General features: G+C 28.7%; 1 protein-coding gene across 1 annotated transcript in view; it reads right to left on the bottom strand.

The window, feature by feature from the left end:
* The window catches only part of LOC112679295 (cyclic nucleotide-gated channel rod photoreceptor subunit alpha), a 164,039-nt gene that overhangs the window by 19,367 nt on the left and 122,236 nt on the right, over window positions 1-22,436 (bottom strand). The window contains exon 4 of the mRNA XM_025549043.1: window positions 5,373-5,557. Coding sequence (XP_025404828.1) covers window positions 5,373-5,557 — 185 coding nt within the window. The remainder of the gene's footprint in view (window positions 1-5,372; window positions 5,558-22,436) is intronic.

Here is a 22,436-nt window from a genome sequence, read left to right as displayed (position 1 = left end):
CGACATAGTTATCTAGTGGAACACCTACGGTACAACTGACTGGAGTTTATAGTAAAGTGATTTTAGTCTAGCCGCTAGACTATCCCTGCGCTAGATACTTTAAAGCAGCGTTTCTTAAATTGTATTCCGCGAAGCTTAGGTAATTATTTCAACATTTTCAGGAAAATTACTTTCAAACTTAGTATTTTTCAAAAAGTAAGTATTTTCCAAATAACTAACAAGTGAAATTCAAAAATTAATTGAGGATTAAAAATCCATTTATTGTCAATACATGATCTTCAGCAGTGTCAGCAATAGAATATGAAACTTTTATTGAAATGACATCTGATTCATCGCCACAAGAAAAATGTATATCAATGCCATTAGTAGAATTTTGGTTTAGTTCAAAAGATGAATATCTTAAACTGTCACAAAAGGCCGTTTTGGAAATTTTACTATTTGCAACTACACTTTTATTTATTTTTAACACTTATATGTGTGAAACGGGGTTTTCCATCTATGTACCAGTAAAAACAAAATACCGCAACAGACTTGATACCGAACCTAATATGATAATACAACTTTCATTAATAAAAGCCCAATATTAAGAATTATCAATCTATCTATCTCATTAAAATGTATATTGAGTTTTAACTCTAATTAAAGTAATTATTATTAAATTAATGTTATATACACAATTTTTATAATTTTTATTTTTATTTCAACATATTTTTGGAATCAAATACCTTTAACATAATATTATTATATGGTTATAGCTGACTTTGGTGTTGATTTTTTGCTGAATATCAGTGCCTATTGGTTGTGTTGATACATTAGTTATTTGCTTGATCACTTGGATATCAGCGGACTAACGTATGCAGAGAGGGCTACCACCATTTTCCCCACCATCGCTTTACCAAAGTAAAGATCTAAAGGATGGTAGTGTATCTTTAACCAATGATCAAAAGGTGATGAACACATATTTCCGCATATGGCGCTTAAAGCCGAATCCTGCGAAAACTGAAGTGTGCGCATTCCACCTCAAAAACAGACAGGCTAAGGTTAAACTTTAAATAGATTTTGACGAAATAAGAGTGAACCATAATTTCTGCCCAAAATACTTCGGTATTAAGTTAAATCGCGCACTTACATTTAAAGTGCATCTAAGTACCTTAAGTAAAAGGATTCGATCTTGGTGCAACCTCGTACAAATAATAGCTGGTACAGGTTGAGGTACCGATGCAAAAACTTAAAGAATAGTAGCACTGGGCTTAGTATACAGTACAGCGGAGTTCGGGTCCCCAATTTTGTTGCAATAGTGCGCACGTTAATAAGGTAGATACATAACTGAACAGCGTTATGAGAACAATCAGTGGAACTGTAAAATCTACACCACTTCAATAGTTACCAGTACTGGCAAACATTTAATCTCTAAATATATGAAGAAAAGAAGCGCTTGTAAAAACTGTTGAGAAAGCTGAAGACCTAAAACGATCTCTCCTGTATCAGATGCTACTTCGAACTCCGGAAAAAAAGATTAAAATCTAGGAGTCCACTTGATGAGACTGCCAGGAAACTGATCAGTTCAAGATATAATAGTGCTGAAGATTGGCGTCAAGAGAGGGTTAGCTTCTCTGCACCAAATCAGAAACTAGTACCTGCCCCTAATGAAGGAGGCCCAGGGATGAATATTCCTCGTAGCACTTGGTCTATATTAAACTGGCTTCGAACAAGTCATGGCCGATGTGGCGTTCTTTTACACAAATGGTTCCAAGACAGTCCAGCCTGTGATTGTGGGGCAACGGGGATCAAACCATGAATCACATCGTGATGGAGTGTCAGTAAAGAAAATTCAACCAAGGATTTGAAGGCGGCAACTCCGGAAGCAATAAATTGGATTATAAACCTCGACATATGCCTATGAAGATATTAAGGACTCTTATATCCTATATTTATGATTTTCTCACTTCTTTTATTTTTGAGTACAATTATACTTAAGTTAAACCACTATTTTATACTTTATATTTTATGTACCAGTTATTAATACTATTATCTTTTAATTTTATGGTTTGTTATGATATTGTTAGAAAAGTTGATTTGTGTAAAGCCATATGAATAAATAAATAAATAAATTATATATTTATAATTTATTTGCAAATAATCCTAAAAAAAGCTAAAAAGCTAAAAAAAATTAGGGGTTCCACGATAAAAGTGGACATCAAAAAGGGTTCCAAGGATAAAAAAGTTTAAGAAACACCGCTTTAAATATTTATGTTTTTTTTTTGTACATTTTATATTTTTGTTCAACCCACGAATATAAAAAAATAGATTAATAACAATTAATATAGGAAATATATAGTAATATACAACTATGAAAAACGCGATTATACACCAAGATCGAGTATCTATGTAGGTATAGTTTACTTAATGTATACCTTGATAATTTTATAACGAATAATATCAAATCCAAATTACGTAATCTTTAATTTTGTAAATGATAGTTATAATTATGTAAGTATTTAATTTAATTTCAATAATTTAGTATAAAAAAAGTTATGATTATAAAGTAAAAGTTAAAATTGTTTACTACTATTCTAATTTATGTTTTTAATTGGTCAAATTATAAAATGTTGTCTAGAAGAAATTCCCTCTGCCTCCTAAATAAAAAAAATGTTGTCCCCGTGTAGAACCTTTAGGGATACAAAATCCGGCAGCATATCATGTCAAAGTAAAATTTAAAGTCAAAAATTAGAAATATTTTTTGAAATGACTAACGATTTTAATATTATTTATACTATGTTTACTTTATACAAAGTAAGTATTATTACACAAGAGACGTGAATTGAATAATTTCCTATCCTATACATAACTGTGTTTCGATCTTGCAATATGGAGTGTAACCATGAGTTACAATACGTATCGTTGTAAAAAAAATTGGGAATTAGAAATAGAAACTTTTGTTTATGTAATAGTTAAATATTAATTTTACCTTAATTTTATTCTCCTTGTAAAATATTGTTTTAAACCATTTGATTTTATATCGCACTCACAGTCGAATTTAACAAAATTTAATTTGATTTGAACATTTTTGAAATCAGGCGTTTGAAATAATTCTACTATTCAATCAAGGTGACGAACAAAATTGTAATCATTTGCTAGTAACGATTCTACTTTCTAGACTATTTTTTATTTTAATTAGTTATTCTAAAAATCTTTATCATTTTGATATGCCTTTAAAACGTACACTCAAAATTTTTTTTTAACGAAAGCACAAGAGTAGGTATTGTAAAATGTCATCACCGTTGTACTTTTTCATACGGGTAGAAGGTTCACACTTGAACTTCTCTAGGTCAGCCACTTTTGATGATGATGCTGAGATTCTCATTTGGATTTAAATAACACATCAACTCGATGATACTTGAAACTCTACTTAAAATAGCGAAATATTTATGATAATATATAACGGTTGTAACATTAATTTGGTAGAATAACATACAGTCCACTATTAATATATATAAAAAACTTTTATAAAATTCTATAAAATGTTTTTTTAACCATTGAATATTTAAAATATTTATTATCATAACATAACAATAATATATTCTCTTTAGTTTTGTTCAATCATAAAATGTCACAGTAATATTCATAATTTCAAAGAAATGAACAAGAATGATTTAAATTAAAATTTTTAATTTCTTTTTTTTTTAGGTTGATTTTATTTGAACTGTTAAATGCATATTTAATTATTAAATACTGTTATTTTAAAGAAAGTCGTATTTGTTTTATCTAAACATGTATCATTAAACCATATTCGATTTTTATCTATATAGGTATATATATTAATAGAATTAATCTTCCGTCATAATCTTTCGTTACAAAACCGTGATAAGCTGACCTAATGTTCAGGACGGAGTATGTGTTAACCCATATACAAATGGTAAAACTAATATTATACACAGAAACGTAATCAGCTTATGTACTTACGTTTTGACTTTCGAGACTCGACGAAAAAAATCAAAACTTAAACCAAGAGCATTATATTATTCACGTGGTATTTGAAAAAAAATTATTGGTTCCGTTTGGTATAATACCGTTATAGCTGCTATTAAACAGCAGAACTAACTTGGTTGAACATTATGAAAAGTACTGACGATTACAATTGGTATTGCTTGGTTTTTTATTCGTGAAATTTTTTTTATTTTTTTTATAACTTAACACGAACACATTTGTCTTTCAACTGATTAAGGTAAGCGTTTAGTTAAATAACGAGTACGCGTGATTATAGAACAAACAAACGTACAGGATACACGTCGACTAATCATTAGCGGATGATGATTCGTGTTTGCTATTTTCATTAAGCGTTTTCTTTTCCTATCACCCTACCTGTTCCGACTATCCAATGCAAACATCCCTATACAATCGAAATAAATAAATAATAACGCATCTATATGTTTTTATACGGAGATTGGTTAACGGGTATCCAAACAATCCGCAGAGGGAATTAATTTCAATTCCTTGCGCTGTCCACTATATTATAGAAGTTAGTCGGGCACGTATACATCATTGTAGCAGTAGAAAAACGTGGTTTGGAAAATTTTAAAATACATTTATTGTTCTCTATTCCCTTCCCCTGCCCGTCAACCAGAAAGATTTCTAGATTAGATTCGATTTAATCGCCAGAACACAATAATTGTGTTAATTATATTGTAATAATTTTTTAATTATTGTCTCCGTTGGTCAAATATAACTCGACCGCGAATAAAACAATATTGTTTTTAGGTAGTTACATACGATGTAAGCGTTGTTTATTTATGTACGATTTTTAAACCTAATGAACTCAAAACACGACCAAACTCATTCGAACAAGATTCGAGTTTTCTGTACGGTTTATTAAATGACCACTCAGATAACACGAGATGGCATTGAATAGTTTCATCTTGCATTTGGTCAATGAAAAACACCGTTATAATTCATGCATGGTCAAATAATAATTCTATAGTTTTCTTGTAGAAACATTTGAATAATCCTTTTAACTTATTTTTATATGTTTTAAGATTATTGAGTTTTGTTAATTCTACCTAGATGATAATTTTTTTTTTTTAAAAACCACCCAAATTTTAAAATCCAAAAATATTAAGAATCCGAAAAAAGTATATCTAGTAAACTTTTAATTATTAATAGGATTATCTTTAATTTTTTCTGTTAACTGACTAATGGTCAATATTAAAATTTCAAATCATGTTTAGTTTCCCGATCACTGTATTATTAGAGATATATGTAATACTAGTCAGTGGGGGGAATTTAAATATGACTTCTACTGATTTTTGATGGTTGTAATACACTAAAAAAAAAAAAAAAAAAAAAATGTAAATTTACATTTCAAATATACTGACCTGTGGTGGTTTTCGATTGACGCCAAATCTACATCCTACTAAGTCTAGTAAACTTTGTCGGCCTGCAGTATGTCTAAGTGATTCTACGCTGGACTTGGTACCAAATCTTACTGGACTCCCAGTGTCTAATCTCGTGCCAGATATACTTAGTCGTTCACCAATTCGCCCTGTGCTGGTTATCGTTCCTGAAAAAAAAAGACATTCAATCAAATGAAAAAAGTAAATTGATATGTCATAATATAAGTATGGGTTGGATAGTCAATCATTGCAGTAATTTAATATTAAATAATGGTAAAAGATCAAATTCACCGTAAAATACGGTTAATTCTTCGTAGTTTTTAGCTACAATTATTTACGCTTCAAATAAGTATGTTGCTTTAAAATTAAACTGAGTTTAATTTATATTCTATTAATTACTCTAAAGAAAACAACTTTACGTTCAAAAAATAATTTTTTTAAAATATTGAAGTGAAAAAATATATACACTTCACTAACGATCCGTCAAGAACTTTAAACAATTCTAATAACTATTGAACGTACCTATAATTAAAAGATTTTTATAAATACTTTGTAACTCCATCATAACATTGATAGTAAATAATTTTCTAGCGATTTATTGACTGTCCATCAATGTAATAATTTCATTGAATTTAAAAGTTTACATGATAATTTTATAATTAAATGATATTGAAGCACCCATACATTTAGACTCACTAGAAATATATTATTAAATTCACAAATAAAAATAGGAAATTTATTGGAAAATATGTATTTATTTCAAAAAAAGACGAGAAGGATTCATATTTATTACTAGTCATTTTGACGGTCTGAAAAACAACCGGATATGGTTTATGACCGTAACGTTTTGAACCCTTCCTGTCAAATGTTATTATTTACGCTTTTTGCTATTTATCATGCAGTTTTTAAACTTTGATCCAATGTTGTTTTTTCTCTACGACCGAGTTAGTAATGTGATTTTTTCTTAGCAAGAATAAGAAAAAAGGAATCGCATAACAAATAATATTAAAAAAAAAAAAAAAATTCGATCTACAATTGAAATGAAAAATGCATAATGTTTCTTTCACTTCACTTTATACAGGATATATACAGACTCACGTAAATAATGGGTTCATTTTTAACACTCGCCAATACCGTTTTGTCCATTAATAAAAAACAAAATTGAGCCGACAGACTTTTTAAAAGTAAATATTTGAAATATCGGGGCTAAATAGTTACTGTTACACATTAGTCTTTTCATTATTCACATAATAGTATGAATTCTAAACAATAAAACGTTTGCACCGTGCATTTATAGTTTAATTACATCTCATCACAAAGATATTATCAAGACTACGTGTATTTAATATTATATAACTTATAATGACTGAAATTTGTTATGTCGATTGGGATAAATTATTTATTTTAATATTCAGTTTAATACTGTCGAGGAATTTATAGGATGATTTTAATTGTTTCTTTTTTCCCTCTATTAAATTTTTTAAATGCAAAAATGGAGCTATATTATCATTCAATTGGAATTTAAAACCTTCTAGGAATTAAGTTTGGAATATAAATGTTTATTTAAAACGAAATAATAGACGAACAGAGAATAACAATTTTATGAAAACTGAAAACCTCCATAGTCATTTATTAATTTGCATTAAAGAGGAATAGGAAGCAGTGAGATCTTCTTAGGTATACTATGCGGCAGGTCGGAATTACTGAGATTAATAGTCGGCCCAAGTATATCTTTGCGTTTTAGGACATTTACAAACTGCCAGAAGAATTATGCGGAAAACGCAAAGGATATCTAAGTCCCTATCACAACCTCTGCCAACAAAATCCTTATATAAAGAGAAAATCCGTTACAGCTAACAAAATGAGAAATCATTGCCAAGACGATGTACCGCATAAAATGACATGCCATAAACGTGTTCGAGTATATAACAGCAACAAAAAGAAATCTTAATAAGTATTATTAAGTACATACACGAGTTCATTTAGTTACAAGAAATTGAGGATTAAATTATAATACGATGACTAATGCTTCTAATCTTGTGATCATAACTTTAAACATCTACACAAATATCGTGTCCCTTAAATATTGTATGTTTTTATACTGTACATACGCGTGTTTAAAAAACCCTCATTAAATTGAGAATGAAAGTTTGTACAATCGATGAAATTATAATTGAAGTTAAAAGCATTTTCAATCTGATTAGGAGGAAAACCGCAAAAAAAAAAATTAAAATAAAATAAAAATCGTCAAGTGGAGAGGGTTTAATTATATATAGAAATTATTTCAAAAGCCAGATTTTAGTATTCGGTAGTGCGTTTAAGGTACAAAAGATGTAGAAAGGGTTTGTATGTATTTAGGGTAAAACAGGGAGAGGGGTGAAGACCATCTCAAATCTTTATACGGTCTTTAAAATCTTTTTACGTGGTATATTGATTTAATTGTACGTTTTTTATAGTGAAAAAAATAGCTAAGCGTTATGTTATGAAATAATTTCCTGGTTATATCACCATTTTATTCGTCTAACAAATTTATATGTCAATTTTCATGAAAACTTGGGAAAACTTGAATAATACTTAACAATAATAAATAATAATAATAATAATAATACTTTGAATATTTGAACGGAAGGCCAAATCATGAAAATCGCTTTCACGCGAAATTTGACATCTGTAATTCCTAAAAAAAACTAACGTTCACAGATCATTTGCAAATAATCGAAAAAGGCCGGACGCCTCGATATCTATTGTACGTGACATGATGAAGGGGACTAACCTTGTTACGTCTACGTGTATGACGTTCATTTTTCAACACACCCGACACACATAGTTGTATCTGTTAATATTTATGCGTATGCATGACGTAATATATCCTTTTGGTAGTGCGCATGCACGAATTTATATATGTTCGCTGTTCTAAATGACCGATAAAATATAATGCACATATAGTTTCCAAATTTTAGGTACTTTGTGTCTAAAATTAAATTTCAAAGTAATCGTTAACGATCTTCAGTTTTCGATTTAATAATTAATTTATAATATGTTTCTCGGCAAAAGGTTGGTGAAACGGTCGTCGATAAAATATGAATTCGTGAAACCGTCGAGTAAGTATTACGGCGATTTAAAAAGGTGAAGATAACTTAATTGAGACGGTTCATTTTCTTTTCCGTATCCTAGTTGCGTCTCGTGCAGAACAAGGTTAAAAATACTATTATTATTTTAACAAAATGAAGCGAATCATCCGATTGCTTCCGAAGTACAGATAATATATATGCCAATAACGATATTCCGATAGTGGCAATTTTCAAATTTTCAATATGGAAAAATTCTCGTGATTGTAGTTTTTATCATAGTAGTGCATTACAATACCTAAATCCGTACAGTTATCGGATTATTACTTATTAATTAATTAGTTAAGGTTCCAATCGTTTAATTACAATTGTTCGAGCTATTCGGCCAGTCAAGTGTTATAAAAACGAAAATATTCGAGATGAAAAGTAAAAAAACTGGTTGATATTAATCATATTAAAAATGTTCCCATTAAAGTATACCACTCCTCCGGTGTGTCCATAGTGCCTGGTTGGTAAGTACACGCCATTGGTAGTGTTGCACCATGTGTTTGTATTTCATCTGAAAATTGATCGTCAGCTTTTGGAACTTTCAAAACTAAGTTGAAAGTATGAAGCCGAGTGCGTTTCGGCGCCAAAGACTAATTTGACTAAAAACGTATGTCGCCGTTCTGCCACCCACGGGCCACCCTGCTGCACATCGTTACCAGTTTCGGACTCGTCGTAATTCGTTGGCGGCAATTCATTTTTTTTTTTTGTACATTTCAAAGTTTATCCAGCCGGTTGACTAAACTGTAACTGTAAATTATCCACGGAGAACGAGGAGGAAAAATATTTTTTTATCCGTTTCGGCGCCACCGTCTTCTCCCTTCGTCGTGTATTTATAGATTGTACGCAATAAAGCCGAATGCGCAACGCGATGTGGGAATGTTGTTAGCGAAGATGTCGTTGGTGTGTGTATAGACGATTTTTTTCGCAATGAGAACGTGCGATAATGATACGAGGGGAACGTATATTTATACGACGACACGTTTCTCTGTAAATTGATGTAAATTGATGAAATTAAATTAACAACGTTACGGGAAACAACGTTATAAGACGAATATTCATGATAAATTTTCGCATTTCCTAATAAAAAAAAAAAACTAAGTATTTAGAGAGTTAGATAGAACGTGCTCCGCCAGCACGTCATATACATATAATACGATTTTTGCGTATATACATTTATATGTAATATTTTTTTTATTTTGAGTGTAAAACGAGGGGATTCAGTGGGGTACAATAAAAAACTGTAAGCAAAATAAATCGAAATTCTTCGGTGGATAAGTTACTGATGCACTATTAGACAGAGACCGTGGTGGTGGCATGTTAGGTTAATGAGAATAGGGTAGCCGCGGTAACGCCTGAGGCTGACATCGTCGGTTTTCCAACATAATGATACCGTTCTAAATACAATTGATACGATGTCATTTTTGCGAGGGCGTGTGGTCTTCGTCTTTTCCATCGTAGCCATATGACTGCTATAATATGCGGACATGAAGGTTTTACATAATAATACGTGGGATTGTTGTGTGCAGCAGCAGGCGTGACAACGGCACCAGCGTGCGAGATCAATATTTTGGAAAAGCGGTTCTATTACGTGCACAATGACGACGCGTTGACGTTCGCATTATTCGCTGTTACGCGTTAATTTTTGCGTAACGTGATGATGAGTCGCGTTCGAATAAACGGTGGCTGAGGGGGAGACTATTTTCATTAGTCTTGTGTTTTCATAAATTTCGAAAACAAAACGTATAATTAACCATTCCGGTGCTGGAGGAAACAGTGATGATGATAGGGTTGGTCGTCGGATAACGAATTGTTCGGATTTCATTCATAATAGTATTATCATTATTTGTATAACAATTAATATATTTATTATTGTTATTACAATACATATGTATGTATTTGACGTAAGATTGTTAGTTTTCCTTCTATCACCCAAACAAAAATTGTGTTCAGTCGTGATTGACGATCAAACACCGTTCAAATGGGGTGTGAAAACTTAAGTACTCGGAAGTATTAGCATTGAGTTTAAAATGTGATTTATTTGCAGGGAGCACCAAAGTACTACTATAAGCTATACAAGTGGTCAACAACCGTTTTGGACTCTTTGGCTACATTCACAAATTTAAGTGTTCACGGGTCAGACAATACAATAAATTGATAAGATATTCAATGAAATTTCCTAGTTTTGGAATTTAATGTGGGCCGTATAAAAGAGACGTGTGGGTTGGATGCTGTTTTTGGGTCGCCGGTCACCGACCACTGAACTACATCAACCACATTAAATTGTTTTTTAGCCGCAAGTTTGTTTTTCAATTTGATTTTCACATGATTATTTCTAATAATTAAATAATAATATATTAGATAACTTTTTAAGCCTGAATATATTCCTACTTAATATCCAGGTCATGAATTGATTACAGCTTCAACTCTGGAAAATCTTATGATATACAGTTTCAGATTAAAAAAAAAAAATATATATATTTATATTTATCTTTAATACTTTTCTCGGTATTTACATTGTTTAAAAACCAATATATATTTTTACCATCGAATTTTAAAAAATACTTCATCTTTTTCTTCTCGTGGTTTGTGGCCGTTAAGGCCATTAAAAAAATACTTATTATCTGAAAAAGTCAATGTAAGAACTATTGGATAGTAGTTACCAATTGGTAGTCAATAAGTATTTTAAATGAGGTGACTAGATTGGATGACTCATAAAATGTATATTACTTTTAAATTGAAACTAATCAACTACTGTTTTGATATTCAATTCTTATTTACAGACATTTTTAAAAACAGTTTAAAATATTAGTTGTCATTTAAGAAAAATACCATATTAAAAAATATTTGTGTTTAAACTACGATTTATTATAATCTATGATTGCAATCAATGGTTGGTTTGTAAAAAAATTAAAAAGTACAAGTAGTTTTAGTAAACCTCTTTTCTTCTTCTCCTTCGCTTTTCTCCCAACTATTTGGAATCGGACACCCTAGTTCTTAACAATTATTAGTTTCGATTTTTTACATCCCTTATGCACATACCTCATTCTCATTCTCAATCGTATTCAACCATCTCTTTTTTGGTCTTCCTCTTCTTATTTTTCCTTCAACGTTTATTTTCAAACCAACTCTTAATGCATTTGTTTCTTTTCCTCTCTTCTCATCACATATCCAAGCAATTTAAGTTTATTTTCTCTCATTTTATCCACAATAATCAGTACCCAAATACTACCTCTCAAATAGTGGTTCTTTATTCTATCTTCATTTGTCACTCCACTCATTCATCTAAGCATTCTCATTTTCACAACACTCATACTACGTTATATTATTTTGTCAACCACCCAATAATCTGAACCATATAGCATAGTTAGTTTCACTATAATAGAGTAACAATAATTGTATATAGTATAATAATAGTATAATAATAGTATAACAATTGAGTAACTCAATCAATATTAATAGTGGAAATGCGATAGAAACTTATCACAATAATTACATTTCCAACAAAAATGATAAAAGAAATTTTTATTCAACATACCAACTATAGAAATCGTAGTAAAATATTATGCCTGACAATCATGTATTAGTTCTTCGTATTACTTCAGGCACGAAAAACTTGGACTCAAGTACCAATCGTTTTATGGATAATAGAAAATAATGAAGTCTTTAAAGTTTTTTTGTAAATTGGAGTCAGTTGGATTGCAAAAAATATATTAATTAATAACAATATATAAAAAAAAAAAAATCATGGATTACTATGCAACTTTTAGGTAGTCTTAAATAATTATATCAACGTTTCAATTTAAAATCAGTCATTGTTTAAACTCTGTGTGAAGATAGCAGCATATTGTTGATACCGTTCAATCTTTCTTTTATTTCTTTTGAGATCAAACGTTTAGATAGTAAATAAAATTATTTGAAAGGTTTTTTTTTTTTTTTTATAAAAATTATGTTGCAAAATATGTTTAACTCTTTTTTAACAATCGTTTTATTTATAAACCAAAGTAAGTACTTCGACATTACTAAAGACATAATTTATGTAGACTGTAGAGAATAGACAGTAAATTATTGCATCTTTGTGAGAAATGGGGGAAAAAATATATACTTGGAATTAAAAACTGTATTTTACAACAATCATATTTAATTTGATCTTTATGTATTACGATACTATAAAAAGCATAATTTTAATTTTGTGTACGTAGTCAGGAATTGAGACAAAGTTTCATGACATGAGTTATAGAACTGTGAATTTAAACTAGGCAATGGAATGGAAAAGTTAAAAAAAGTTTAATCATTTGAAAAGAAGATTTATCGTTTGTATTATAAGATACACACACACACACATATACACAAATATATTCAAGTATAATATATATCATATTTTTTCAAGATAAAATGTATGGTACTAAGATCAGTTCTAATTCTCATATATCAATAGAAAATATACCAACGTTAAAACTGAATAAAATAATTAAAACGTAATAAAATATGAAAATATATTAGAATTTTCAATAATCTAAATTAAAAAGGAACCAAAAACATACGAAATGTAGACACATAAATGGAAAGAAATTTATTTAAAATATATTTTTATAATTTTACCTTTTGAATAATGTGTAATAAATACTATCCAAAATATATTTTCTGGTGAAAATTATACATCAATAATTGTATGAATTTGTGTAGAGTACTTATATAAATGCAAATTATTTAACACATTCATTATAAATGAGTCTAAATAAAATAATACTGGATAGAAAAGAACAATATAATAATACAAATAAATATTCCTGATAAAAAGTGTTTAGAATTTCGGTCAGTTAATTATTTTTATTCAAAAACAAGTAAAACATTTTGCTCATTTTTGTTGTGAACGGAACAAAAGAGCTACTGATTTTTCAATATTTTTTTCTCGATTTCATCATATTTTTGTATAGGGAAAATAAAACGTACGTCTTATAGTATTTAATTTATGTTTTTGAATATTGTTTTTCACTTCATTATACTTCATACTCGTTTAACATCGAATTTTTAATTTTTTTTTTTATAAAATCTTGGTAACTTTTTTGACCAATCAATTATGAAGAGAACATTGATGATAGAAAAATATAAGTAAATACTTCAATTTTATCGTTTTTATAGTCATCGAGTGCTACAGGAAAACTTTCTTTTACGAGAAACTCAATAGTTCGGGTAACAAGTAACGAAATAAACAGTATAAATAATTGATTAATATATGCATATATTTGTATACATATTTTTAAAAATAGTTTTAACCTTTGAATTAAAATCTTTTTTTCTCATGAAAAAAAGCATTAAAATTCATTTTTGTAACTTTTTTTTTTAATGATTAGAATAGTTGTTATATAGTTTATATTCAATTAAATTCCATTAAAAGTATCTCCCTAACCACGACAAAATACACTTACATTAGTATGTTTAAGTCGTATAATTTTTATTTATTTATTTCAATAAAATATTATAGGAATGCGTACTTACTGTTTTTTATATGAATTATAGGATGCAGCAAGAGTATTCTATAAATAAAATATGTGTTTGTATGATCCAATGTGTTCGTCCAAAATTATACATTTAATTATACGGTGGTAAGCTCAAAGATGATACTAACACTTCTGTTTTTAGTATAATATAAAGATTAAGAACTATCTGATACCTATTATTATAGGTATTAATATACATCTCTATCGAGGCGAAAACAATTGGCAATATTAAATAGATTCTTCTTATATAAATAGCATCACATCATAATTAAAACATTTTACCTACCACATATTATTATTATTATTATGTAATGTGTAATTTTACTTTACTTACTTAACTGGTCAATACTACGGATAGTTCGTTTGTATTAGAATAGTAACTAAGAACATAGCATTTAGAATAGTATACGAGTTTGTAATATTCTCACAGTTGGTACGCAAAATATTAAAGAAATATGTGACAGGGCAGTATGAAGTGTACACTGCAAGTGATAAATTTCCTTTTCTCCTCCATAAATTAGATCTGATTTCAATGTTTTTGGTATAATAAAATAATTGAAAATCTTCCCTTCCGTCATCATTCTTTAATACCAAATAATATGTAAAAGACAACCCAGCAATATAATTATTAATTGGTATTTTCTGTTGTATATTTTCATTCATAATATTGGTTCTAATATTAATGAATGTTTTATTGTTAATACGAATTTAAACATATTTTATTTAATATTTGTTTTTGAAAAATAATATTAATGACGAAACGTTTGGTTGGGTGGTTACTAGTTGCGTCTAGCGGGAAAATTTTTTTCCGAATTGCGGATCGAAATTTAAAATTAAATTAATTGAAATATGTAAATTTAAATTTAAAAAGATTCATTTTCCTTCACATTTATCAGATACTGCAGGTAAGTTAAAAATTATAATTTTTATTTAAACATTTTGGCACTGGTAAAAACATATATGATATTTTTTAAGGTTAAAAAGTTTTTTTGACATTAAAATCTGATATTAAAATGTTTTAGCACTGGTAAAAACGTATATGATATTTATTGAAGTTAAAATTGTTAGTATAATTTAGTATAATTCTTAGGTATTATGGCACTAGTAAAAACTTGTATGATGTATTAATTCAAATTTGTCAATTTGGTTTTATGCTAACCGTTTCATAGCATTTCTAATAAATATTTCTTTTTCAATTATATTTGTTCTACGAGTATTTAAGTGCGTGCTTCTTAATTTTATTTTGGTGTCCTTCTGTACATTGTTCAGAATATCGATGAATACAAACATTTTAGGATGAGGACTGTAGAACAAAGCGTTGAATTTCGAATGAAAAGCCTCACAAAATATTTTATCAGTCAAGATTAAATTATCTAGAAAACCCGGGCCGCAACTCGTCTGTACCCAAAATAAATTCGGGCCGCAATTCGGATTAGACCTTTTTTCGTTGATATCTTTGGGACGCAACTAGTATGCAGTCGTTTGGTTATTGGTTATTATGAAATAATAAGTTCGACGTACCTGAGTAGCATTGATTTTCGAAAAAATTCCAAAGGTCCCTATTGTCTGGACTAGTTACTATAATATACATCAGGGTTTTTCAAACTACGACCCGCAAAAAAGATTTAACCGGCCACTCAAAGAACGGTAAATAATCTAAAAATATGTGTAATATGCAAAGTTTATAAGTATATATATTTCTATAAAATTAAAAATTATATGTGTTCAAACATTTTGGCTCGCTAAGAGCTATTGTTATTTTATGTGGCCCGCGAATGAAAAAGTTTGTAGACATAGACTACTGTTGATATGATTTATTTGAAGAGTATCTGATTTCAAATTATTTTGAATACATTTTTCAATGAAATCAGTTGTAAGAAAAAAAACAATAACAACGGTATATGAATAAAAACTATACTTTATCAATATGAACATGTCATTTTACACAGGAAACTCGATTTATGACGACGATGTACTGAATATTTTTACTCGACAACTTTGTATGAAACAATTACGAAAAAAAATCCTCATCATAGATGTATGTACACCTATTACATCATGTATGTATGATATTGAATTTATTTCAATATTTTATTTATTATAAATGTATTGATTTTCAAAAAAGTTAAATGATTCAACAAAAACAAAAGCATTTATTTTATGAACTTCGCTGAAAAATTCTCTTGGACGTTTTAAAATTCGTTATTTTTCTTTGAACTTCTATTGGTAAGGAAAATATTGTGGAACATCTTCAGTCTTCTAGGAAACTTTAATTTCACGGTATCCATAGCTTGTATTGAATATCAAGAATAAAATCGGGAAGAAAAGGATTTGGAAAAATCCAATTACGTTTTATATTTCCAGTGATGTGCATTAAATATTATTTTAGAGAAACTGTACAAGTCAGTGCATAATATAACCATGTTGTATGCGTAAGCATCTTTTATATATCAAAAAGAAAATATTATATATTTATATATTATGTTTCATATTGTAATTTTCAATACAATATATTAAGGTCTGCTCCTGAAGTATAACTTTATAAATTATAATTTATGTAATGGAGATTTTTAACCTATAACAAAAAATCGATAGTTGTGGGAATTCATAAATGTTGTTACATTTAATTTAAGTCTTTATATAGAAAAATATGTAATTGATAATTGTAATCTTTTAATTTTGATCTTTGCATAGAATCTGTAAGATCATAAATTATAAAATTACTAATTTTACAAACGAATTATGAATATTTTGCTTCCTAGTTGAAAAAAACCTTCACGAAGGAAAAAATAGAATATCGAAATCTCCATCTAAAATATTTACTGCGTGTACGTACGACCTAAATGTTTGATCTTTAATTTAAACAGAAAAAGTAGAACCGTCTTAACATTGTTGGAAATCTAAAAATCACCTATTTGCACATGGTCGTATATGTTTGTAAAATCATCTATCCAATGAAATGTTCCACACGATATATTTGTTCTATGTTGTATGTTTCGAGTACGCACGTGATAAACCTTTTATAATATAATCGTATCGAATTGATACAGTTGGCTACAAAATAATTTTATCTTAGATCATAAACATTTGTACTATTTTATATTATATAATTATTCGTAAGGATTCCGACCTTACTCATCTCAATATTTATCTTCCTCCTGCCGTATCATCGAACTCCGGTGGCTTTCTCTAGTCGAGTGAAAACGTCCGTAATTCTTATTATTATTATTATTATTGGTTTTATGTGCACAGGTCACGCGTGTTTTCCAAATCACTTTTATACTTTTGCACTTTTATTTAAGTCATTCAATATTGTGTTTTTTTTTTTACTATTTAAATATAACTCGAAACGCCTTTGGCGTTCTTGCGACGAAATTCGCCGATAATCGTTATTTCCTCATATATTGAAGGAGTAAGCGATCCCGCACCTCCGTGCTCACCGTAACCTCCAAACATTAAACGCTAAGGTCAGAGACAATGGGATAGCCGTATGCCTAAACACAACTGGTTTGGATGTATACCGATGTAAATCCGTCACTATATTACGTTTATTCAAAGTTGGATGTGACACGCGTTATTTTGATCGAGAACTTAAGATCGTGAAATTCAAGTATCCACGTATAATGTATACAAACCCTGCGCAATGGCCATTACCGATTGTAGTAGGCAACAATTGAGTGTATTTTTTGAAAACGATTAAACAGCTGAAGTATCATGGGATTCATATCATTGTTTTCGGTTGGATAACTACCTTTTACGAGGACAAGCTTACGTATTATAAATATAGACGGACAAATAGTTTTCGTAGAACTTAATACATTTATATATATATACATTACGTTTAATATAATATGTGGCACTGGGGTTGTTGTGGATGAGATAATTTTGCCACTCGAACGTTTAGTTTTTATGGTTTACTCTCACGCGAACACGAGTTTAGAATTTTTTTTTTGTCGGGTCAATAAAGAGAAAAAGGAAAAAAGTAGAAAAAAATAAAACCGCAGTGCGTGTACGTGCCGCACCCGTCAAACGACTGTACTGTAAAAACACACGGATATATATTATGTGTAGTATGTACACGGCGTACTCGTAAGACCTGCACGTTGTCGTTCTTGTTATTGTTGTGAACATATATATATGTAGTTAATTCGCTGTGAAAACTTTGATCCGGTTTTATGATTAAGTTATATACTCATAAGACGAGCACACATATGTATACACGCATAGAAAAATTAATTAACTATTCAATGCCTTTTACAATTGCCAAACGTTTTTAGTCTTTCACTTTAATGACTTTTACGCAAAACACGTAGTTCTGTCATCGAGATATCTAGTTTGTTTTGTCTTTAGATATCTCTATCACTTACTCTCTCTCTCTCTCTCTCTCTCTCTTTATCTCTCTATCTACTAGTCTCGTATGCATTTCGTTTGCTTCGTGTCACGTGTAGCTGATTGCTTTTGAACAATGTCATCCAAATAAGTCTTGAGGGTAACAGTTTATTTGTGAGATCAAATTAGATTTCAGTTAGACGATTATGTGTAGCTTACATAGTTTACCAAGATACTAACCACTACCTATTTAAATGTTGACTTTAACATTATTGTATACTGAATTTTTTGTAATAGTTTTTCAAATTACAAATCAAAAATCATTTTGGTAATAAAAACACATAATTTTTTCATCACCATTCATATACTAGTACAACTATATAACTATACAAATATGAATACAAGAAAATTAGTCATAACAATATTTATTTTTTTTTAATTTTTTTTTAAAGAATGCTTATGATATTTAATGCTGCCAATTATTTCTTCATTTTTTTTAAAAACATTAATAGATTCAATAAATTACATGACTTTATACTTAGATAAATATATTATAAAGATATATAAATATATTAGTGGTTTTATTTTTAATATCCAATATATATTACAGTATGACAATTAATTATTTGGTAAAAAGACAATTATTAAAAATTATTTACGATACAAGATAATGAGTTTGTAATTTTAATTATACAGTAAAATATAAAATTAAAATAATTTAAATGCGGAAACTTGCCTTAAGGATGAAATTAATGACGAGTGAGATAACGGAAGTATAACGAGAATTGAGAAGAATGATTACATCAGGGGAAGAGTAGCCAAGAGAGGAGATTTTATAAAATAATGAATCTTGGAGAAGAATAAGAGGAAAGCATTAGAAAATAATGTGATGCAAGTCACTTACGGCTTCGTGGGTTTGGAGAATGCAATGGGAAAAAAAATTAAATGAAAGGAGAAAGGAGAAATTAATGTTAAGGAAGAAGATTATGATCAAAGCAGAGTCGAGAAAAGGAGGCGATTATGAACTGAGGAATGTTCAAATAATATTAGTTGATATATATTTAGATTCAAGATCCAAATGAATAATTTACACACGATTATTGGGATTTAATACAGTTCTAAGTACCACATAAGTCTAATTATCCATTATTATAGTTATTTGATCTAGACAATGTTTATTATTTTATACCGTCATTACGAATATTAATATCAAAACTGAAATGAATAACTTAATAAATAATTAAAATGTATTAAGAATGTCCGTTTTGTTTTTTGATAGTTTATATAAATATATTCATCAAAGATTATTGTACATAATTGATGAAACTTTTATCAAAAACCTTCTTGACAGATTAATCTATAGATAAAATATAATATTGATATAAAATACACAAACCTAAATTATAAATATACACATATATACACAAAGTTGTTTTTGTTGATGTACATGAATATATATTTTATCTTTTATTAGTTTATATTGTACCAATTTGTAATCAAAAAAATCAAAAATTTTGTACCTAGTTTTTCTCATATTCCATCACAAATTAATCACTTTAGATATACTGAATTGTGTATATTGAAAATTTTATTTTTATTTACAAATAAACCAAAACTAGTTTCTTTTTTTTTTTATATAAATATAGTAAAATAGACAATGGAAAAAATAAAACTATTGATTTACAATTTGAACAACTTATTGGTCATTAGTAGGCCAGAGGACTTGTAGCTCTAAAAATTCACCAAATATGTACTTAAATATACAATATATGCATTTTAAAATTAATTTTTTTGAACATAAAATAAGAATTTTTCCGTAGGTACTTATTATAATGAAAAAATCTTATTGACAACTTTATTTAACAACTTACAAGTTAAAATTAATTAATTGGGTTTATTTTATGGGTTTTCTTAGCTGGATATTTACTTTAGGCATTTTTTTATAATAAATAGTAAATAGAACGTGTTTGGACTGTCAACCGTTGAGAAACACAGCGATTACTGAAATATGAATATGTCCGATATTGACGACAGGCGTCCCCATGGCCCGTATCAATATTTTGTGCGTTGAACAATATTATCTCATCTGTCTATAAATAAAATTAATAACCCAACAACAATATAATCGACTACTCTCGTGACGTGTTTTTAGAAAAACGATGATGGGTCTGGGAGAAGTCAAAAACCATATTAATATTATGATGAAAATTTAAAATAATTTTAAATTTAACGTTATTTTGTTTGTATAAATAAATAAATAAAAACGTCGACGAAAAAATATTGATAAAATGATAAATTATTTAAAATATGCATCTAAAAGTATAAGATGGAAGAAATATGCCCTAAAAACCAAAAAAAACGCAAAATATGCATTTATATGCACAATAAAATTTCAAAACTAACTTTGAGGAAGCATGAAACGTATTTGTTTTGCACTCTACTATTTTTGTGGCTGTGCAAAAAAGATATGCAAATGCTACAAGTCCTCTTCTCTAGTCATTGGTATAAAACTTCTATAAAATACATAATTTATTATTTAATAATATTTATTATGATAATGTCTTTTAAAAGAAAATTTATATACAACATATAACAGGGGTAGCCAACATGACTATGTACGCGAGCCACATGTATTAATAAAATTATATCAAGAGCCAAATTATCTAATGTGTACTTTTATACCACAAAAGTAATAAAGATAGCAAACAGCCGATAAACATATCAAATTACGAAATATGAAATTATATCGTTTTTAATATAGTCTGTAGTCTGTGTTGAATAGTCCTATTGTAAACACCTCAATTTGTTTTGTAAAATATTTGTAATATTTAATAATTATATTTGTAATATTTTACCGATACTTATTGCGAAAGTTAGTTACGATGTCAATTTCTAATAAAGCGGTTAAACGTAAATATGAAGAAGAAAAACGGGAATTTAAATTAGAATGGGAAGAACTATACTTTTTCATACAGAAAAACGATAAACCATTTTGTGTCATATGTCAAGTTACATTATCACAGTTTAAGGTTAGTAATTTAAAACGGCATTACGAAACCAATCACAGCACATTTAGTCGAGAATTTCCTATTGGTTCTGGTTCGAGGAAAAATAAGCTATGTTCGATGAAATTAAAATTTGCTAAACAAACTAATGTTATGACAATGTTTACGAACGAGGCAGACGACTGTGTAGAAGCAAGTTTTGTAATTGCCTTTAATATTGCTCAAGCAAAACGTCCGTATACGGACGGCGAGTATATAAAAAAAAATATTTTAGATGTAATTTCTGTTTTAAATCCTGAAAATCAAAAACTTTTAAAAATGGTTGAAAATGTACCAGTATCACGACATACAAAAGAAAGGCGTATTTTAACAATTAGCTTTGATATTTTCACCAATTTAAAAAACAACATTGCTAATTGTTTATCTCTTAGTCTAGCTTTAGATGAATCTACCGATATCCAAGATAAACCTCAGTTAGCCATATTTGTTCGTTATGTTACGAGTGATGTAGATGTGAAAGAAGAGTTGTTAGATCTAATTTCATTGAAGGAAACTACTCGGGGTATTGACATTAAGATTGCTCTCGATGAAACTCTGATCTCGAAATAGAACTCTTGGAGTTATTAGAAGATGAAGGTCTTAAGCAGTTTATAAACAATTGTCCCTCTATATTGGAATTTTGGAAGCATATTTCTATATTAAAATAAACAAATATTAAAAACTGTGCGGTAAAATTGATATCAATTTTTGGAACGACGTATTCATGTGAATCACTTTATTCAACAATGAAAATAATTAAATCAAAATATCGTTCAAATTTGACTGATGATCATCTTACAGAATTACTAAGAACTGCTCTTACATCAATTCAACCAGATCTTAAGAAGCTTACTAAAAAAGTAGACACGAAAAAAATAACCAAAATTTAAAATTTGGGGTGATTGTGAACAGAATACTTGAACTCAATGAAAAAACATAAGGATAATTGTAAATACATTTTTTTTAAATTTATTGAATTATAACAGTCTTTTGTTTCAATTTGGTACATAATAGGTAAGTAAGTTGACTTAAACTTATTATTTAACATTATTTAACATA

The sequence above is a fragment of the Sipha flava genome, unplaced genomic scaffold (genome assembly GCF_003268045.1).
Source record: "Sipha flava isolate LNK unplaced genomic scaffold, YSA_version1 134_pilon_pilon, whole genome shotgun sequence".
NCBI classification, from domain to species: Eukaryota; Metazoa; Arthropoda; class Insecta; order Hemiptera; family Aphididae; genus Sipha; species Sipha flava.
This window is presented reverse-complemented; position numbering and strand designations above follow the sequence as displayed.